This window comes from Molossus molossus, unplaced genomic scaffold (genome assembly GCF_014108415.1).
Source record: "Molossus molossus isolate mMolMol1 unplaced genomic scaffold, mMolMol1.p scaffold_m16_p_19, whole genome shotgun sequence".
Classification (NCBI taxonomy): domain Eukaryota; kingdom Metazoa; phylum Chordata; class Mammalia; order Chiroptera; family Molossidae; genus Molossus; species Molossus molossus.
This window is the reverse complement of record NW_023425354.1, coordinates 44,055,060-44,076,440: the sequence shown is the minus strand read 5'-3', so window position 1 is coordinate 44,076,440 and position 21,381 is coordinate 44,055,060. Positions and strand designations below refer to the sequence as shown.

General features: G+C 47.2%; 1 protein-coding gene and 1 non-coding gene across 2 annotated transcripts in view; one reads left to right on the top strand and one right to left on the bottom strand.

The window, feature by feature from the left end:
• Positions 1-21,381, top strand: part of TRPV1 (transient receptor potential cation channel subfamily V member 1) — a 28,470-nt gene that overhangs the window by 4,571 nt on the left and 2,518 nt on the right. The window contains 8 exon segments of the mRNA XM_036269058.1: positions 3,202-3,360; positions 4,487-4,582; positions 6,750-6,820; positions 11,882-12,047; positions 12,467-12,533; positions 15,681-16,003; positions 16,937-17,064; positions 17,656-17,771. Coding sequence (XP_036124951.1) covers positions 3,202-3,360; positions 4,487-4,582; positions 6,750-6,820; positions 11,882-12,047; positions 12,467-12,533; positions 15,681-16,003; positions 16,937-17,064; positions 17,656-17,771 — 1,126 coding nt within the window.
• Positions 15,135-15,212, bottom strand: TRNAI-GAU. Its single transcript has one exon. It is a non-coding gene; the product is annotated as a tRNA-Ile (tRNA).

Below are 21,381 nucleotides of genomic sequence, written 5' to 3'. Positions count from 1 at the left end.
CATTCCCCCTGAATGTTTTCCTTCATCATACAAACAATACAGAATGATGTTCTCATAGAACATTAAATCAGAAGTACATAGATAGAAAGAATCCTCCCTTTATCTGTATAAAAACATGTCACTTCATTTGGTTTACACAAGTGGGGTCATACTATACATAATGTAGAACAACCAATTTTTTTCACTTAAGGATGTGTCATGTAGACAGTTTTATATCAGTACCTATGGGTCTGCCTCGTTTAAAATGCAGTGCTGCTGCCCTGGCCGGTTTGGCTCAGCGGTTAGAGCATTGGCCCGTGGTCCAGAGAGTTCCAGGTTCGGTTCCCGCTAAGGGCACGTACCTCGGTTGCAGATTGTCCTTGGCCCCGTTTGGGGTCGTGTGGGTGGCCACCAGTCGATGTGTCTCTCTCACATCGATGTTTCTCTCTCTCTTCCTCCCTCTCTCCCTCCTGCTGTATCTGAAGATAAATGCAAAAATGTTCTCGGGTGAGGATTAAAAAATAAATAAAATAGCCCTGGCCGGTTGCTAAGTGGTTAGAGTGTTGGCCTACGGTCTGGAGAGACCCGGGTTCGGTTCCTGCTAAGGGCACGTACCGCGGTTGCAGTTTGTCCCCAGCCCTGACTGGTCATGTGGGTGGCAACCACTCGATGTGTCCCTTTCACGTCAATGTTTCTCTCTCTCTCTCTCCCTCCCATTCTATCTGAACAAAGTATCAAAAATGTCCTCGGGTGAGGATAAAAAAATAAAATAAATAAATAAATAAAATAATAAAATAAAATAAATAAAATGCAGTGCTGCATAGCATTGCACAGTAGGGCTGGGGAGAAAATGTCCATAGGAGGACATTTGAATTATTTCCAGTTTTTGCTACTACGATGCTACAGGCCACGTGGCGTGGATTTGTGATCTCTTCTGTGAAGGGTATCTGGAACTGGAATTGCCAAGTCTAAAAGTATGTACATTTTTGTAAATTTCTTTTTTAAAATATGTTTTTATCGATTTTTTAAATTAATTTTTTTTCTTTATTGATTTTAGAGAGAGAGGAAGGGAGAAGGAGAGAGAGAGAGAAACATCGATGAGAGAGAACATCAACTGGCCGCCTCCTGCACGCCCCCACTGGGGATTTGGCCCAGAACCTGGGCATGTGCCCTGACCAGAAATCCACTGAGCCACACCAGCCAGGCTGTTTTTATTGAATATTTAGAGAGATAGAAACATGGATATGAGAGAGACACATTGATTGGCTGCCTCCTGCACACCCCAACCGGGGATGGAGCCTGAAACCCCGGCATGTGCCCTGACTCGGAACTGAACCGGGACCTCTCAGTCCATGGGATGACGCTCAATTTACTGAGCCACACTGGTTGGGCACTTTAATATTTTAATAGCTACTGCCAAATTGTCCTCCAAAAAGACTTTGTTGATGCATTTGCCCACCACCAGTGGGTACACAGCTACCCTTGGCTTTGCCAACCTAGGTGTTATCAATCTCTTTATTTTTTAAAACTACTTTAAGTCCATGGAACCAAAAATGCTATCTCATTGATGTCTTATTTTAGTTGAATGTATTGGGGTGACATTGGTTAATAAAATTATATAGGTTTCAGGTATACAAGTCTATAATACATCATCTGCCTATTGTATTGTATGTTCACCACCCAAACCTTTTTTAAAATGTGTTTTTATTTTATTTAATGTTTTTATTGATTTTTTAGAGAGAGAGGAAGAGAGAGAGAGAGAGAGAGAGAGAGAGAGAAACATCCATGTGAGAGAGAAACATGGGTCAGCTGCCTCCTGCACGCCCCCTTAATGGGGATCCAGCCCACAACCCAGGCATGTGCCCTGACCGGGAATCGAACTGGGACTTCTCAGTCCAAGGGACAATGCTTAATCCACTGGGCCACACCAACCGGACCAAACTTAAAAAAAAAAAAAAACTTCTGTGATTTTGTCTTGCTTTGGAGGGGTTTTTCCACTTCAAGATTACACACATACCTTTCAATATTTTCCTTGAGCTCCTTTGTAGGTATTTTATGTTTGTCTCCTTAATTTATCTAGAATTCACTTTTGTGTAGGTGGGCATCTTAATTATTTGGTTTCCAAACGCGGGTCTCAGTGACACCACTACTTTGAGAAGGCCACTTTCCCTGTCTGTTCTTCCTAAGGTGCCCCGAGGCTGGCCCGGGGCTGGGGTCTCTGCTGTTGGTGATAAAGCGGCTGCCCGGTGTCTCACAGTGAAGAGAGGCTGTGTGTACAGGGGCGGGTCCAGGGGAGGGGCAGCCTGACCTGTCGGCTCCCATCCGGCTGCCACGTGGAACCTGGAGGACAGGGGTGTTTGACTCAGAGAAGAGGGGGTCAGGTGCCATGGCTGCCATCTCATGTCTCCAGAGGCTCTCGGGCCGGGAGTGCAGTGCTGGGCCCGGAGGGCGGAGCTGGATCACGGGTGGAAAGCAGAGAAGACAAACTTTATTCCAGAGATAGATCTTCCCAAAAGTTAGTGTTTCTCTACGGGCTGCTTGAGGCAGCAGGGAGCTTCCCATCCCCAAAGGTATTCAAGAAGACGCTGAACAGGGATCTCGTTAGGGGAGCTCAAGTTTGGGCTGGGTTTGGGCTTGACAGCTTGGAAAGGATAGCATGCCCTGGTTTGGGCTCATCCATCCCAGGGATACTTGAACTTCAACAGAGGTGTCCTGGATACCAGACTTTTGTCCCAAAGCACACGTAATGATGGTATCCCAGGCACAGCCCCTCCCACCGCAGGAAAGGCTTTGTAGTTGCCTTCAGTCTCCAGTGGCTGGAGACTGACCAGGGCTGGACATGTGAGAAATAAGGAACCCAGAGGCCTCTTCCTACCTGCCCTCAGCCCCCAGCGAGCAGCTTCATGCCAGACTGCCTGGGCCAGCCTCTTCCCATGATCTGGGAACAACAAGGATGAGTGAGGTACTCGAGGAAATGGGCATTGGATGTCGGGCAACACCTGTTAGTTCTTAAGTGTCAGGGGCACTTAGGGCCACTTGTCCAGCTTCACCCCTCGTTCACTATACTCGTTCAGTGCTGCCCAGGAGCAGCAGAGGGTGGGCCTGCCGGCTCAGACCTGGGACCCGTCCTGCGCAGAGGCGGGGGTGTGAGGAGGCCTCGGGCTGAGGACGGCTGGGTGGTTCCTGGTGCGGGTGTGAGCCTCTCCTCTCTGCTCCCCTCAGAATCGCCACGATATGCTCTTGGTGGAGCCGCTGAACCGACTCCTGCAGGACAAGTGGGACAGATTTGTCAAGCGCATCTTCTACTTCAACTTCTTCGTCTACTGCCTGTATATGATCATCTTCACCACGGTCGCCTACTACAGGCCTGTGGACGGCTTGGTGCGGCCTGAGGCTCGGGCTTGGTGGGGCTGGGGTGGGGTGGGCTTTCCCCCAAGACCTGAGGCCCAGGCTGGGCCCTGGACTCCCTCCCTGCTCTCCCGGGCTGTTCCGGAAACCTGTCCTCTCCCCTGTTCTCAGCTGCTCCCTGAGCCTCCTGGTCCGCGAGGCTGAGGTCCCTGATTGCACTGGGACAGACAGGAGCCAGGGCTCAGGACGCAGCTCTCCCCTCGGCTGGTGTCCGCAGCGTCATGGGATGGCACGAGCCCTAAGCCCACTGCCATCCTGCTCACCTGCCCACTTTGTTCACTCCTCGCTCGTTAGTCATTCCCTGGACACACACCTGAGCACTTCTTCTTTGCAGGCTCTGGACCATCCATCCAGTCAGCTTAAGACCAGATGCTTTTCCTCTTGTGGGAAACGTAGACTCCCTGGAGTTTCCGAATGAAGTCCTTTCCATTTAGTACTTAAACACTTAATTTTGTTGCTTCTATTTCCAGGGTGCCTTGCTTGTAAATTTGATTTATACACTCAGCTTTCTAGTTAGGTAAACCTGACCTCTGTCTACCTATTCAGACCATTTAATGACTTCATTCCAAGAGAAAAGAGATACGTGGTAAAAAGATAGGCTAGTGAACTAGTGCTGAGGAAGCATCTGTGGGAGGCTAGAAGGAAACCACGTCGGGAAGTGGTGGCTGAGACACAAGGACGTCTCTCTCTCCACCATCCACAAGAAACCTTGACCGGCCTGGGAGACCGGGGTTCACTGTAAGCCTTGGGGAGCGTGTGGCGTTGGGTCTGTAAGGGTGCCTCCACCTACGCCATCACCCCCTCCCAGCGGAACTCAGGGCTGGGACTTGTCCAAGAGAAAGCACAACACTGGAAGGATGCTCTGCTGGGCACCTGGAGGCCGCCCCTTGGGGAATCAGGCCCCACAGAGGAGCGTCCACATGGGTGTCCTCATAATAGCGCATTGTTTTTATGTGTGTCTCTCTTCTGATGGAGGCTGAGCCTCTCGGGCAGAGGCTGGGTCTGAATCACAGAGCTTGGCACCTGGCAAATGTTTGTCGAATGAATGGTTGAATGAAGAGTGAATGAACAGAGTCACTAACTTCTCTGCACCTTGCAGCCCCCCTATAAGCTGCAGTACACCGTCGGCAACTATTTCCGAGTCATGGGAGAAATTCTTTCTGTATCAGGGGGAATCTACTTTTTTTTCCGAGGGGTAAGCATTCTTTTCCACATTGAATTTCCATTGTCACCAAAACAAAAAGCCAGGAGAGTCACTCAGTGCTCACTCACTGTTTAATTCATGGGACAGCTCATGGCCCCCCCTGAGGAACTGAGAGATGCGTAGGTGAAGATAAGAGGAGGGTGGGTGTCTGCCCAGTGGGCCCCCGCAGGCCATCATTCCGAAAGACAGACAGTCAGGGATCTCCACCGGATGTAATCTTTAATTACAGAAGTATAGGGAAGCCTCCTAAGAGGTAGGATCATGGCTGGTCATTGTTTAATTAATCCAAACAGTCCATTCAAGCTCAGAATAATAGAAGAAATCTACCTGGATACGGGAACCATTTTATTTGAACTGAAAATGCACAGCTGCATATTCCTTGGTCAGTCTTTGAATATATGAGCAGCCTTTTCTTTGACTGTGGGATCACTGTTACATGCACAAATAATTTGATATATTGTAATTTTTTCCCTTGATCTAAGCTACATTCAATTTTTTTTTTTTTTTTTAATCCTCACCCGAGGACATTTTTCCATTTTTTTGTACAGATAGAGTGGGAGGGAGAGAGAGAGAGGGAAACATCGATGTGAAGGGACACATCGAGTGGCTGCCACCCGCACGACCAACCAGGGCCGGGGACAAACTGCAACCGAGGTACATGCCCTTAGCGGGAACCGAACCCGGGTCTCTCTGGACCGCAGGCGGACTCTCTAACTGCTGAGCCAAACCGGCCAGGGCCATTCAATTTTTTTTTAGTAACTTACTTTAAAAAAAATTTTTTTTTCTTTATTGGTTTTAGAGTGAGAGGAAGAGAGAGGGAGAGAGAGAGAGATAGAAACATCAATGAGAGAGAACATCGATTGGCCGCCTCCTGCATGCTCCCCCACTGGGGATCGGGCCCATAACCTGGACATGTGCCCTGATCGGGATTTGAACCTGTGACCTCTTGGTGCATGGGTCGATGCTCAACCACTGAGCCACATGGGCCGGGCTAGTAACTCACTTTTTATTTATTTTTTATTTCTCACCTGAGGATATTTTTCTATTTATCATTAGATAGAGTGGGAGGGAGGGAGAGAGAGAGAAACAGAGAGAAACATCGACGTGATAGAGACACATTGACTGGTTGCCTCCCGCACGACCTGACCAGGGCAGGGGACCAACCACAACTGAGGTATGTGCCCTTGACCAGAATCGAACCCCCGACTCATCGGTTCACGGGCCAACACTCTAACTGCTGAGCCAAACCGGTCAGGACATAGTAACTTTCTTTTTTGTTTTGTTTTGTTCTTATCCTTACCCGAGGACATTTTTGCATTTTATCTTGAGATGGAGCAGGAGGGAGAGAGGGAGGAAGAGAGAGAGAGAGAGAGACATGGATGTGAGAGAGACACATCGAGTGGTTGCCACCCACATGACCCCAACCAGGGCTGGGGACAAACTGCAACCAAAGTACGTGCCCTTAGGGGGAACCGAACTCTCTGGTCTGTGGGCCAATGCTCTAACTGCTGAGCCAAACTGGCCAGGACATAGTAACTTACTTTCAAAGAGTCTTTCCAAATCATTGGACTCCATCTTCATAGAAACAACTGTCTTTATTTTCGCACTCATAGTTTATATGACAGTAAAGACAAAGCCACAGTAGTACGTGCAATAGGCCAACAGCACTTGTGGCAAGCAGATCAACAGGTGGGAGGCTAGGGGAGCATGGGGGGGTCCTGGAGAGGATCTCCCAGCCGCCAGCATTCAGCAGGGCCATGGGCACCAGTCAGAATATTCTCAGGGTGGAGAGCACTGGTTAACCTGATGGAAAAATGTTTACTGTAATACGTACTTGAAGAAAAGTGGAAAAAAAACACAAATTAGAAAGAAGAAAAAGATTGCCCAGCCCTGTCATTCAAGCACAGCAGCTGATAATGTTTGGCGGTGGTTCTTCCTGCCTTTCCTGCCTTTCGGTATAGTTGTCATTGCAACTCTGTCTGTAAAAGTCTCTCCAGACCAAGTCATGTGACACCCCCATGAGGCTGACCCCTGCGCTTCTACTCCCTTCGTAATCTCTGCTTTGACACATTCCCGTGTCCACAGTAGAAGCATCTGGGCACTCACCACCGAGCCACATCTAACCTTCCCTGGGATATTTCTGTCTATTTACCTGCAGATTCAGTATTTCCTGCAGAGGCAGCCGTCCCTGAAGTCCTTGTTTGTGGACAGCTACAGTGAGATGCTTTTGTAAGTGACCCTTTGGCTCTAATGCCTCAGTAGCAGACAACCTCCTCGGGCCCAGGCCTGAGGTTATAGCAATCAGCTCTCACTCATTCTCTCACATACACTCAGCCTGGAACATAGGAGGACCTCACAAGGTGTGAATGATGGAACGCGCTCGGTAAACATCGCGGGGGTGAACGGATCCCGAGGGTCCGCTCTGCGCCAGGTCTGAACCAGGTGCTAGGGAATTCTAGACCCGTTTCATGGCTCATGTGGTTTATAGTCCAAATTAGATGTACCCCTTGTTCATTTTTTCTATCCTTTTGTCCGGCATTCACTCAGTTGGCCCTGGAATATCAAGATAAAATAGACATGGTTCCTGCCTTCATGGAATTTCCGATCTTTAAGGCTGAGTTTCTTAACCTGGGCAGTATGGACATTTAGGGCTGGACAGTTCTCTGTTGTGGGGCTGTCCTGTGCACCGTTCCTGGCCTCTGCCCACTGGATGCCAGAAGCTCTTTTCCTGTCCCCCACTTTTGACAATCAAAAATGTCTTCAGATACTGCCAAATGTCCCTACTTGGGTGGGGGGATTGAGAATCACTGCTTTAGGGGAAGACAGATGAATAGAACAGTTATAAAAACAATGTGGGTGTCACAGGGAACCTCCTTTCTTCCTAAATAAGCCAGAACCTTGTGAGGTTCTCTTAGAAGGCCCAGGATACAAAGGGGGCTTTCAGTTAGCAAAGGGTTCTTCTCCTGGGGCCTCAACTCATGGCCTGTGCTCGGATCCCCAGGTCCCCCTCGCTTCTGGGCCCTCTCCCTTTATTCCTGGCAAGTGCAAGGAGTTGATTTCTCACCCTATTGCAGCTGGCTTGTCCCTCGGACTCACAAACCCTATCCTTTTCCTATAATCTTGAGACGCTTACACTTTAGTCCCAAAGGGCAGATTCAAGGGCAGGGTCTATAGGGTTCGCACAATGCTGATTTGTTTTACTAAGAGAGGTAATGTTCTTCCACATAACGTTATAGCGGTAAACTTGATTCTAGTCCTGGGAAGATCCATTGTGGGCACGTTAAATTTTTTAAAAAATTTAATTTCCCAAAGCTACCCATGTACATAGGTAAAAATGTGAGGAGTGCTGAAAAGCTTATAGCCAGTATATGAGTTCCCTGTCCCAACTCTTCCCATTGCCTGCAATCCACCTCCCCAGGAACAATCAGCTTCCATTCTTGTAGCTCTTTCTTCTGATATTTATGCATCTGGTAGACGGGGATATAGCATCCTTATACTGCCTTCTCTTTTTCTTCCCCTCCTCTAGCCATCCAATGTGGTTTGTAGTCATTTTTGTTTTAATCAGTATTCAGTCTTTATAGTCTTAGGTCTCTGCAACTGCTATTTGCAGTTGAGCTTCACAATATACTATAATATGTACTTTCTTTCTGTCTCACCTAAAGTAAATAATAACCTTGTTTTTATTCGTTTAGTTTTCTTTGTACTTATGGCTAATTCTTCTCACACATCTCAAAGCCTCTCAATACACTTTTCCTCAAAATCAGTGACATCAATTTTTATGATCAGCTCCCTGGTTTTATTTCCCTTGAGGGATTTTGCCTGAAGTGCTGTCCTGTCTTTCTAACTGGGCTGGCTGTTCGCTGGGCCGGCTGCTTAGCTGTGATCCTGGGACTTCTGTTTGCTGCCAGCCTTAGAATTCTCATTACTTTCTTCCCGGGTTAGAGTTCCTGCCTTTCTTGATTGTCCTCCTTGTTTTATTCGAGCACATCCTTCAGTATTTTCATCTGGTGAAAAAGTTGGAATAATGGTAGAGAGCACAGTACCTGATTTTTGCATACATTGCTCCCAAGGTACTTCCCGTGTTCCCTTGCACCTTGGAGGTCCTTCTTGCCTCTCCACTGGGTTGTATTTCTTATTTTTTGAACACTATATCTTCCTCTTTCCTGATTTACTTTTTCATTTTGGGAGAGGACATTCTCAACTGAAGAAAGAAGCCACATAGTGGGGAAGGGGCAAGTCAAGTTTCTTCTAAATCTGGCACATCTGAAAAAATATATATATAATTTGATCCTCACCCGAGGACATTTTTTTTTTTTTTGCATTTATCTTCAGATAGAGCGGTAAGGAGAGAGGAAGGGAGAGAGAGAGAAATATTGATGTGAGAGAGACATATCAAGTGCTTGCCACTCACACAACCCAACTGGGGCGGGGACAAACTGCAATGGAGGTATGTGCCCTCAGCGGGAACCGAACCTGGGACTCTCCGGTCCGCAGGCCAACGCTCTAACTGCTGAGCCAAACCGGCCAGGGCTAAAATATTTGTACTATACCTTCATATTTGATGGATAGTTTGGTTGGGTGTAAAATTCTTTGAAACATTTGAAGGTATTTCTCCATTGTTTCCTTGCTTCCAGTTTTATAGATGACAAGCCTAGAGCCATTCAGATTCTGGATCCTCTTTTAAGACCTGTTGTGGTTTTTCTCTTTGTAAATCTATAGTATCTTCTTTTCCTTTTCCCCATTATGGCTTTGAAACTTGTGTTGTAATTTAAATTTGTTTTAATCCAATGTTCTGGGCATTTGGTAGGTTCTTTCAATCTGGAAATTTATGTCCTTTGTTTAAAAAACTTTTTTTCCTTTATTGATTTTGGAGTGAGAGGGAGAGAGAGAGATGGAAACATCAATGAGAGAGAACATCGATTGGCTGCTTCCTACATGCCCCCCACTGAGGATTTGGCCCACAACCTGGGCATGCATCCTGATCGGGAATAGAACCTGTGACCTCTTGGTGCATGGGTCGATGCTCAACCACTGGCTGGACTGTCCTTTACTTTTTGGACTATTTTCTTGAATTATTTCTTGATCTCTCTTTTGGAACTTCTTTGATATATATAGGCCTCCTGATCTAGTCCTGAACTAGTTCTTATATTTTCTCACTTATGTTCTATCTCTTTATCTTTGATTCTTCTTTCTGGGAAGTTCAAATCAACTTTAATTGCCAACCGTTCTTTTGAGTTTATTATTTTTGAAATCATGTTTTACATTTCCAACCACTCTTTAAAAAAATTCAGCTTGTTCTTTATTTACATTCTATTCTTCTAAAATTCTATTATTATTATTATTTTTAATTTTAATTTTTTCTTTATTGGTATTAGAGAGAGAGAGGAAGGGAGAGGGAGAGAGAGAGAGAAGGAACATTGACTGGTCGCCTCCTGCTTGCTCCCCACTGGGGATCAGGTCCACAACCTGGGCATGTGTCCTGATCGGGAATTGAACCAGTGACCTCTTGGAGCATGGGTCGATGCTCAACCACTGAGCCACACTGCCCAGGCTCTATTCTGTTTTTAACAACATGTTTTTATTGATTTTTTGTTTTTTAGAGAGAGAGATAGAAACATTGATGTGAGAGAGAAACATCAATCAGCTGCCTCCTGCACACCTGCTACCGGGGATCGAGCCTGCAAACCCGGGCATGTGCCCTGATCAGGAATCAAACCCGTACCTCTCAGTCCATGGGATGACGCTCAATCCACTGAGTCACGCTGGCCAGCACAGCACTCTATCCTTATTTTATGGATGCAATATCTTCTTTTGTCTCTCTTAGGCTATATAGTTGTCTTGTTCTCTGTTTCATGTTAGAGCCTGTCCTCAGGACGTCTGGAAATCTTTGATGTCTGCTCGTGAGTAAGAGTGAAGGACTAAAAGCTGTTTGGAAGCTCTAAATGTGTGAATAGGGCTTATCCATCTTGAGCTTCACGATAAGCTGATCTAGATAAACCATTTATTGGAGAAGATCCACTGTCAGTCTATGGCATCTTTTCAGTCTTTGACCTGGAGGGAAGAAGTCTGGCCGCCGGCTTTCGGAACCGAGTGCAGAAGAGGGCTTTCTGTAGTCACAATCTGTTTTTGGTAAAATTCCAATGCTTTCACTGGTATTTGATGAAACTGGGTCCAAAAACCTCCTCTTTGGTGACAAAGCCTTCACTCTTTCTCATTTGAGGTCTCTGGTCTCCTTCCCTCAAGAGGTCCCTAAGCCTTTTGAGGCTCCTTGATTAAAAGAGTTGGTTCTCAGCGTTCCCCACAATGATTCAGATTCGGCTTTCTTGGGTCTGCTAAGTGAGTTTCCCCTTGTCCACTGCTTCCCAGCTTCCAAAATTCACATACGGGGACTCTATCTGCCACCCAAGGCAGCCCTTTACCTATTTCAACTGGCCTCAGTTCTTACTTGGGCCTCTGGAAAATGTAGAGGTTTTTCTTTTCAGCAGAACTTCAGTCTGTGAAGCTGTTTATTGACATCTGTTTTTAACAGACTCACAGCACAGTGGCAGCTCTTTTTGCTGGATTCTCTCACACAGATGCAAGGCGAGGTGGTGGTTGTGGTCTACAGTGTTAATACAGCTGGGGGGACGCTCAGGAGGAGGTCATGATGAGCAAGAAAGCCTGGGACAAATAAGTAAAGAAAGGACCACGGAGCAGACCCTGTTGTAGAATCATCCAGGTGTCCTCCACCCTGTCCAGGGCCCCGACTTGGGCACCCCCACAGGACTAAGGGGGTGAGGGACGTTTTCCCTGGCCCTGCTCCTGTGTTTGAGAGTGTGACCACCAGACGCTACCTGGGGCCAGGAAGAGCATGGCCTGTCCCTCCTCATGGGCCTGGGACCCTCCTAGGTTCGCTGTTGTCCACGAGGCTGTTTTCCTGGGGACTGGGCAGGAAAGTTGTTGGGGCCAAAGCAGTGGTTCTCAGCCTTTTTAGGTAACTTTTTTCCAATTGCCCCTACCATAAAATTTTAATACCACATATATACTGTAGAGCTCTTTATGTACTGTATTTAGATCTGTGCTTTATGTATAAAAAGCATAAGATTTCACACTCCCCCCCGCAAGCCAACCTTTGCCCCCACGAGGGGGCAGTATTGCTCCCACTGAGAATCACGGGCTAAAGGAGGCAGGACAGCCAGCCTGTGGCATGTGCTTCTGAGGAGAGGGCCAGACAGCTGGGGTCTCCCAGCCTGTGGGGGTGCCAGGCCCCCTCAGTGCCCTTAGACAGAGCTTCCTGTGGCTTCCCCTCAGCTTTGTGCAGTCACTGTTCATGCTGGGGACCGTGGTGCTGTACTTCTGCCACCGCAAGGAGTACGTGGCCTCCATGGTGTTCTCCTTGGCCATGGGCTGGACCAACATGCTCTACTACACCCGTGGCTTCCAGCAGATGGGCATCTATGCCGTCATGATCGAGAAGGTGCGTGCCAGGGCCCGAGGGGTTCTCCCCAGAGCTTGTTTTCCTCCTGGGCACGTGGGGCCCAGTCCCACAAACGTTATCCATCCTTCCTGTGTTGTGTGAGGAGGTGCTGGCTTGGCTGATGACCCCCTTTCCCAGCTAATTACCCCCCAAATCAGGCAATCTGGATTTGACCTAGATTTGGGGGCTTCCCCAAAACTCGATGCCCCCCTGCCTACCAGGCTCCCCCTCTCCCACCAGAAGAAAGGCCATGGCGGGGCTGTGAATGACTTCTTCATGACAGCTGAGCCACAACCCACCAAACCAGTGGTCCATTCCACTGGGGCTCGACACTGACCCCCAGGCCGACCCAGCCCGGCCCTGCCCTCGGCCCTGCCCGGGCCTGCACTTGCTTCTGACAAACCTGCTCTCTCCTGCAGATGATCCTGAGAGACCTGTGCCGCTTCATGTTTGTCTACCTCATATTCTTGTTCGGGTTTTCCACAGGTAACAGGCTTGGTCAGGGCTGGGAGGGGGAAGGGCTCCTGCTCACCTCGGCTCCCTGAGAACTCTGCAGGGGCTGGGCGAGGAGGGGCCCTGTGGGGTGTGTGTCTGCAGATGACAGAGTGGATGGACAAAGAACACACCAAAATGAGCAGGAGCACCTGGAAATGTTATTCATAAAATGTGTCAAGTAATTTTGAGGTAGCAAGTACTACTTGCCTGTAGGATAGCAGCATTTTTTATTTTTTTTTTTATCCTCACCCGAGGACATTTTTCCATTTTTTGTTCAGGTAGAGTGGGAGGGAGAGAGAGGAAGAGAGAGAGAGAGAAACATCGATGTGAAAGGAACACATCGAGTGGCTGCCACCCGCACAACCGACCAGGGCCGGGGACAAACTGCAACCGAGGTACGCGCCTTAGCGGGAACCGAACCCGGGTCTCTCAGGACCGCAGGCCGACACTCTAACCGCTGAGCCAAACCGGCCAGGGCGGATAGCAGCATTTTTGCTACGTTTTTATTTATGTATTTATTTTTTGGTACGTGCCCCTAGCGGGAACCGAACCTGGGACTCTGGTCTGCAGGCCAATGCTCCAACCGCTGAGCCAAACCGTCCAGGGCTTGGCTAAGTTTTTAAAAAGCTTTTTATTTTGACATTATTTTAGACTTAAAAAAGTTGCAAGAATAGTGCAAATAACTCTCTACACTCTTTATCCAGATTCCCCCAAATTTACCACTTTTTTTTTTTTATCACTTTTTTTCCTGGCTACACACACATACACACACCACTTAAAAAAAACTGAGAGTAAGATTTTTGTGATCAGACATGATCAGCCTTTCCCACTGAATATTTTCTAAATATTTAGTATTTCAAAAAAACCAAAAAACAAACCAGGACATTCTCTGCTATAAACATAGCATAATGATCAAACTCAGGAAATTAACATTGCTACAGTATTACTCCTAATCCACCAACCTTATTCAGATTTCACCAATTGCCCAAATAATGAAGAAATGAACACCCCATGCCGGCATTCCATTCAGCTCTCATGTCCCCTGCAATCCACAGCGTTTCCTCCAGCTTCCCTTGTCTTTTGTGACCTTAGCATTCTTTCTTTTCTTTTCTTTTTAATCCTCACGGAGGATATTTTTCCATTTATCTTCAGACAGAGTGGGAGGGAGGGAGAGAGAGGAAGAGATGGGGAGATTCAGAAAGAAACATCGAGTGGTTGCCTCCCACACGAGCCCAACCAGGGCCGGGGACGAACTGCAGCCGAGGCACGTGCCCTTGACGGGAATCGAACCCACGACTCTTTGGTCCGAGGGCCAACTCTCTAAGCGCTGAGCCAACCCGGCCAGGGCGTGACCTTAGCATTCTTAATGAGTAAGGGCCAGTTTTTACAATGTCTCTCAGTTTGGGTCCGTCTGGTGTTCCTCACGGTCAGATCCAGGTATGCAGTCTTGGTCAGAGGATCAAGGAAGTGGTCCATCTTCCTCTGCTTTATACCAGGAGACCCACTGCGTCTGGTGATGCTGACCTTGGTTGTTTTGTTTTGCTGTGTCTGCCAGACTCCTCCGCTGTCAAGTTGTTATCTTTCCCTTTGTGATTGGCTTTGTGAGGAGATGCTCTGAGGCTGGGTAAATATCCTGTTTCTCATCAAAATTTCACCCACCTGTTTTAGCATCCATTGATTTATCCACACCTGAATCACCTCATCTCGATGATGATCAAATAATGCTTTTTGAACTCCATCTTCCCTTTGCATTTATTTGCTGACATTCTAGGGTCATTTATTAATTATTTACATAAACATAGCTTATCGTAGATTTTTATTTTATTTTATTTTACTTTATGGAGTCTCGCTTTTTAAAATGGGTTATAACTCCTTACTATTGCCATCTATTTTGATGTTCAGTGGTCTGCGTAGTCGTCATTGGGAACCTCTTCAAGCTGGTTCCTGTGCCCTTTGGACACATCCGCATGATCTTTGAACACCCGGCTGTGCTTGGACCCTCATCTGAATCCTGCATGTACATGGCTCACATGTAGCTGTCTCTGCCCTGCAGTCCATTTTGAAATCTTTGGGGGTCATGAGCAGCTTTAACTAGGTGCCCGGACGGACAGGGTCTGGTACGGGCTCTGGCCCCTGGTCAGTAGCCACAGGCAGGGATTAGGCCAAGCGGGTTTGATACCGGTTACGCAGTAACCACGGGCACAGCTGGTGCAGACGCTCTCCAGCTCGGACTCCCTCTCTCACCGAAGAGGGCAGAGTGCACCTGCTTCGCCCCCGTGGTTCTGGCCCCGGCTGGCTCTGGCCCGCCCTCTGAGAGGCACGGGTGGGTCGGGTGTGACGGAGAAGGTGGGTGTGGGTCCAGGGCTGACGTGGAAGGGTAGGCAGGTTGTGTGCCGCACAGCGCTGGCTGAATTTACATTGTACATCTAGATTGACATATTTATGTTAACAATTATTTTTCATAGCAGCTGATAACGTTTTTAAAAATTTTTTTTTATTGATTGATTTTAGGGTGAAAGAGGAAGGGAGAGAGAGAGAAACATCGATGTGTTGTTCCACTTATTTATGCATTCATTGGTTGATTCTTGTATGTGCCCTGACCAGGAATCGAACCTGAAACCTTGGCATATCAGGACAATGCTCTTACCAACTGAGCTACCCCGCCAGGGCAATAAAGTTCTTATTGTAACAAAATAGTAAATTATGACAGATTTCTGATAGTTTTGAAGAAGGGGGTGCTTAAAAAAGAATTTACACAAAGTTGTGCTGCAGCCCTGGCCAGTTGCTCAGTGGTGAGAGTGGCGGCCCATGGACTCAAGTGTTGTGGGTTTGATTCCTGGTCAAGGGTGCGTACCTGAGTTGCAGGTTCAATCCCTGGCCCTGGTTGGGGTCATGCAAAAGGCAACCAGTTGATGTGTCTCTCTCACATCTATGCTGCCCCCCCTTTCCACTCTATCTAAAAGTTAATGGAAAAATATCCTCGAGTGAGGATTTAAAAAAAAGGGGGGGGGGTGAGGTGTGCTGTATAGCCAGATGGTGTTCCTGCTGCAGACCCAGCCTGGGGTAGGAGTGTGTATGTCGGGGTGCCTGGGGTCTTGGCTTCATCCAGCTGCACCTCTCCATCCTCGTGTCCCTTAGCGGTGGTGACACTGATTGAGGACGGAAAGAACAACTCTGTGTCGGCTGAGGCCACGTCACACAAGTGGCGGGGGTGTGGCTGCCGGATGTCTGACAACTCCTACAACAGCCTGTATTCCACGTGTCTGGAGCTGTTCAAGTTCACCATCGGAATGGGTGACTTGGAGTTCACCGAGAACTATGACTTCAAAGCTGTCTTCATCATCCTGTTGCTGGCCTACGTGATTCTCACTTACATCCTCCTGCTCAACATGCTCATCGCCCTCATGGGCGAGACTGTCAACAAGATCGCGCAGGAGAGCAAGAACATCTGGAAGCTGCAGGTGGGCCGGTTGCGGAGGTGTGTGCAGCAGGAGGGCCTCAGCAGCTGTCTGCTGCTTAACCCAGCGGGGCGCGTGGGCCGTGCAGGGTTTGGGGAGGGGGCAGAAAGCTCAGTCAGGCCCCGGGAACAAGCAGCAGCATTTCCCTCAGTGTCCTTCTGGCTCCTCCGCAGGGTCTCCCTGCCCAGTGGCATTAGCCTGTGTTCACAGACAAGGTGTTTACTGTGGGCTGGGTGGCCCCGAGGGAAGGAGACAGAGAGCTCAGCCCCATCCCTGCGGTGCCCGTCTCAGGGGAACTTGGTCTAGGGGGTACACCAGAGATCGGACTCTGGGGGAGCAGCTAATATGGGGCAGCCCCCAACAGCTACACTTTTGAGACTCCTGGTCCATGTTTGCCTTCTCCACGAATAACAGCGTCATTCTTAGTGAGCAGCACTGACTCTGAGCGGGGAACTTACCTGCTCTCATGTACCCTCACAACAGTGCTGTGGAGTGGGTACTACCACTACCCCCATGTTTTGGATGAAGGCACTGAGGCACAGAGAAGTTAGGTATTTGCGTCCAGGGCAACTAGTAAGCAGCCCAGGCCGGGGTGCGCTGAGCAGTCCCACGCACGAGGCTCTGCTGTAAATCACTACTATGCTGCCCTTCGTGAGCTCCCCCGGGAAGGGGCTGGGGCTGGGCCACTGCACGTCACTCGTGGGGCTCACCACTCTCCAGCAGCAGCCGGGCAAGTCTGGGGCTGGGCGGCTGAGCTCTGTGTGTGGAGTGCTGATCACAAGCCTTTGGAAACAAGCCTGGTGTAGTGGGTACAGGTCCTGCCGAGGCGCTGGGCGTGGGAGCGACCCTGGGGAGGCTGATGTGGCAGCCAGCACCGGCAGCCCGGGGTGGCCGCTGGAGGAGTCCTCTCCCCCTCCGCCTCGTGTGTCCCTGCAGAGAGCCATCACCATCCTGGACACAGAGAAGAGCTTCCTTAAATGCATGAGGAAGGCCTTCCGCTCGGGCAAGCTGCTGCAGGTGGGGTACACACCTGATGGCAAGGATGACTACAGGTGGTGTTTCAGGTAAAGCCTAAGCAGGAATCGCAGCCTGGGGAGCTCAGATAAGCTGTGGCTATCGGGGACCCACCTAGAGCCAGCTGTGGGAATCGAGGCTTGCCTCAGGGCTCACCTATGGACTTGAGGACTCTCCCAAGGCCAGCCATGGGTGCAGGGGCCATTCTAGGGCTTCGTGTGGGCATGGCTGTGGGTACAGAAGCCTGCCTTGGGGCCTCTTGGGGCCAGCCATGGACATAAGGGACTCTCCCAAGGCCAGCGCGGTACAGGGGCTGCCCCAGTGCTCAGCTGTGGGTGTAGTGGACCCACCTTAGGTCTCAGTTGGTGAGACCCAGTCATTAAATACTGGAAAATGAAGAGTCCAGAAGGGGTCACCTGGTAATCAGAGTCAGAACCAGGAATCCAATATTTCATGTCCCTAGACCCATGGTGTAGATCAAGAACATGTCTCCAGGGTAGTGCCCAAAAGGTGGCCCTATGTCTCCCCATCCTGACTTATCGGCTTCTTGGGTTTGGCCTGTGCGGCCAAGCCCTCGACCTGGGAAGCTGGCCATGGCTCTGAGGCCGCCAGCTCCCTGCTCCCCCATCCTCACTCCGCAGGGTGGATGAGGTGAACTGGACCACCTGGAACACCAACGTGGGCATCATCAATGAAGACCCGGGCAACTGTGAGGGCATCAAGCGCACCCTGAGCTTCTCCCTGCGGTCAGGCAGAGGTGAGGAGTGAGGGGAGGGTGCTATGGCTGCCCCACCCCTTTCAGGCCTCCCTCACCCCACAGCCCAGGCACTAGAACCGCCCCAAGTGTCAGCCACCTTCACGCTCAGTCGGGCACCCTCTCGAGCTCTCGTGTGCACCTGCACAGCTGACGGCTCCACAGGCCTCCTGGCCCAGGCACCTGTCCGCAGCGCCTCCGGGGGGCAGCTCAGCCCGCATCCGCCTGGACTGCCGGCCTCGCTGTGGGCTGCCCTGTCTCTCCTGCCCGGGGCCTCACACCCACGGTCCGCACTCAGCTCCGTGAGCTTACGGACACCGGCAGGGCCACGCGAGCGCTCACCTTGCGTGGTCACAGCAAGGCAGGCAGAGAAGGGGGGAATGGGAAGAGGAAAGGGTATGCATGGAGCACGAAAGCCCTGCTACCAGAAAGAGTCCTTTAGCGACTGATGGTAAACATGTAACAGTAGACATTCAATTACAGGTCTCATTGACGATATTTACTTAAAAAAGAAACTAATTTACCTTATATGGAACACGTTTTGAGTTATAATTACAACCCCTCACTAATTCTTTGTTTTTAGTTTTTTTTTTTTAAATTGTGGTGTGTGTGTCTATCTATCTCTCTATCTCTCTATCTCTCTATCATCTATCTATCTATCTACATATATATTTGCCATTGTAACTATTTTTTAAAGTGTACAGTTAGGTGTTATTAATTATATCTACAATATTGTGCAACCATCACCACTATCTATTTCGGGAACTTTTTCATTATTCTAAACAGAAACTCTGTATCCATTAAGCAATTACTCCCCATTTACGCCCCTCTCTCATCCCTGCTAACCTCTTTTCTACTTTCTGTCTCAGTGAATTTGCCTAGTCTAGTTACCTCCTGTAAGTAGAATTATACAATGTATGTCTTTTTGTGTCTGGCTGAATAACACTCCATTGTATGCATATGGTTCACCGTATCTTATTTATCCATTCATCTGTTGGTTGACATTGGGATTGTCTCCAACCTTTTGGCTATTGTGAATAATGCTATGAATACTGGTGTGTAAGTTTTTGTTTGAACCCTTGCTTTCAATTCTTTTGGGTAGGAGTGGAATTGTTTAATTGTATGAAAATTCTATGTTTACCTGTTTGAGGGACTGCCAAACTATTTTCCAAAGCAGCTATATCATTTTACATTCCCACCAGCAATACATGAGGGTTCCTCATCCTCACCAACTTTTCTTTTCTTTTCTTTTTTTGTTATAGCCATCCTGATGGATGTGAAGTAGTATCTCACTGTACTCTTGATTTGCATTTCCTTAATGACTAATGAATTTGAACATTTTTTTCATGTTCTTATTTGACATTTATAGATATTCTTTGGAAAAATGCCTATTCAAGCCCTTTGCCCATTTCAAAATTTGTGTTTTGTTGTTGAATTATAGGAATTCTTTACCCATTGAGGATATTAATCCTTTATCAGATATATGATTTGCAAATATTTTCTCCTGTTCTGTGAATTATCTTTTTACTCTCTCAATGAAGTCCTTTGATGTATGAAAGTTTTAAATTTTGATGAAGCCCAATTTATCTGTCTTTTTCTTTTGTTGCCTATTATTTGGATGTCATATCCAAGAAATCATTGCCAAACCCAATGCCATAGTAATTGAACTCTTGTTTATATCAATTAGCCTATGGTAAAAGTGGTTTTATTATATGTTGTTTCACTTAGAGTCACAGAACCTACTGACAACCATGTTAAGTGAGAACTTACTGTATAGATTAGTTTTATATAAGCTTTTGGTCACTGAAAATGTCAATTTCACTTTTTATGTTTGGAGGATATTGTCACTGGATATAGAATTCTGGGTTAACAGGTTTTCTTTTCTTTTAAAGATTAGAACACTTTAACTATGTTTCTCTTCTGCTTTCTGGCCTCCATTGTTTCTGATGAAAAGTTGCCCATTATTTGCATTGTCATTTCCCTGTCTGTAATGTGTCTTTTTTCCCCTGGATGCTATCAAAATATTCTTTTCATTTTTGGTTTTCGCAGTTTGACTAAGATGTGCTTAGGTATGGTTTTCTTTGATCTTATCATGCTTGAGGTTTGCTTAGATTCTTGGATCTGTACATCAATGTTTCATCACACTGGGGAACTATATATATTTTGCTTCATTCTCCCTATCTTCTCCTTTTGGGGTCTAATTACATGTTTGTTAGGCCATTTGATATTGTCCCATAGATGTTTGAGGCTTTGTTCATTTTTTTCTCAGTTTCTCAAATTTGATCATTTCCATTGATCTGTCTTCAAGTTCACTGACCCTTTCCTCAGCCAACTTCAAACTGCTATTAAGTCCATTCAGTGAATATTACATTCCAAATATTGTGCTATTTGGTTTTAGAATTTCTATTTGGTTCTTTTTTTCTTCATTTCTAATGTTTTATTGGTTTACATTTGGACATGTTTAATAAATGAATGAAGAAATCACATAGCATTTTATCTCCAAGAGTAGTATGCCTAGTGAGAGCCTGGGTCTCTTAATACAAATCTTAAAATATTTGAGGGATGACTTTATATCTAGGCAATTATATACATGTTTGAGATTTTTTTTATTAATTCATCTATTTTTGTTACAGATGGTTCTCCTTTTCCCCCCACTGACACTCTCCTCCTGATCCCGACCCATCCCCAGCATAGTTGTCTATGTCTATAGGTTATGCATTCTATTTGTTTTTGTTTTTATAATTTCCTTTTCTCTCCTGAGATTCCTTAGCTATTCCCTCATTAAGACCATGTTTTCTTTGCTTCTCTGAATATATTTACACAGGTGCGGCAAAAGTAGGTTTACAGTTGTGAGTATGCAAAACAGAGTTTATTCTTATATTATTATTGATTAATTATTGTATTATTTTCCATACAAACAACTGCAAATCTACTTTTGTACCATCCCATAATAGCTGCTATAAATTCTCTGTCTATAAAATTCAACATCAGGGTCATCTTGAGGTCAGTTTTTATTGGTTGCTTTTTTCCCTTCTGACTGTGAGTCACCCAAGGATATGTTTTTATTTATTCTAGAGAGAGAGGAAGGGAGAGAGAGAAGGAGATACACAGACAGATGTCAATGTGAGAGGGAAACATTGATCAGTTGCTCTCTCTACACACACTGTTGAGGATTTAACCTGCAACCTAGGTATACACCCTGACTGGGAATCAAACCTGAAACCGTTTTGGTACAAGATGATGCTCCAATCAACTGAGCCACCCAGCTAAGACTCTCTGTATCTTTTCATGTCTCATAACTTTTCACTGTGTACTGGGAATTGTGGATAATATGTTGTAGAGACTCATGATTGGATTTTTGTTTTAGTTGGCAGTTCACTTACTGATGAATCACCTTGAATTTGTGTAGGGTTAGTTTTTAAAAATATATATTTTTATTGAATCTTTAGAGAGAAAGGAAAGGAGAGAGATAGAAACACTGATGTGAGAGAGAAACATCAATCAGGCTACACTGGGGATCCAGCCTGCAACCCGGGCACGAGCCCTAACTGGGAATCAAACCGGGACTTCTCAGTCCATGGGACAAAGCTCAATCCACTGAGCCACACTGGCT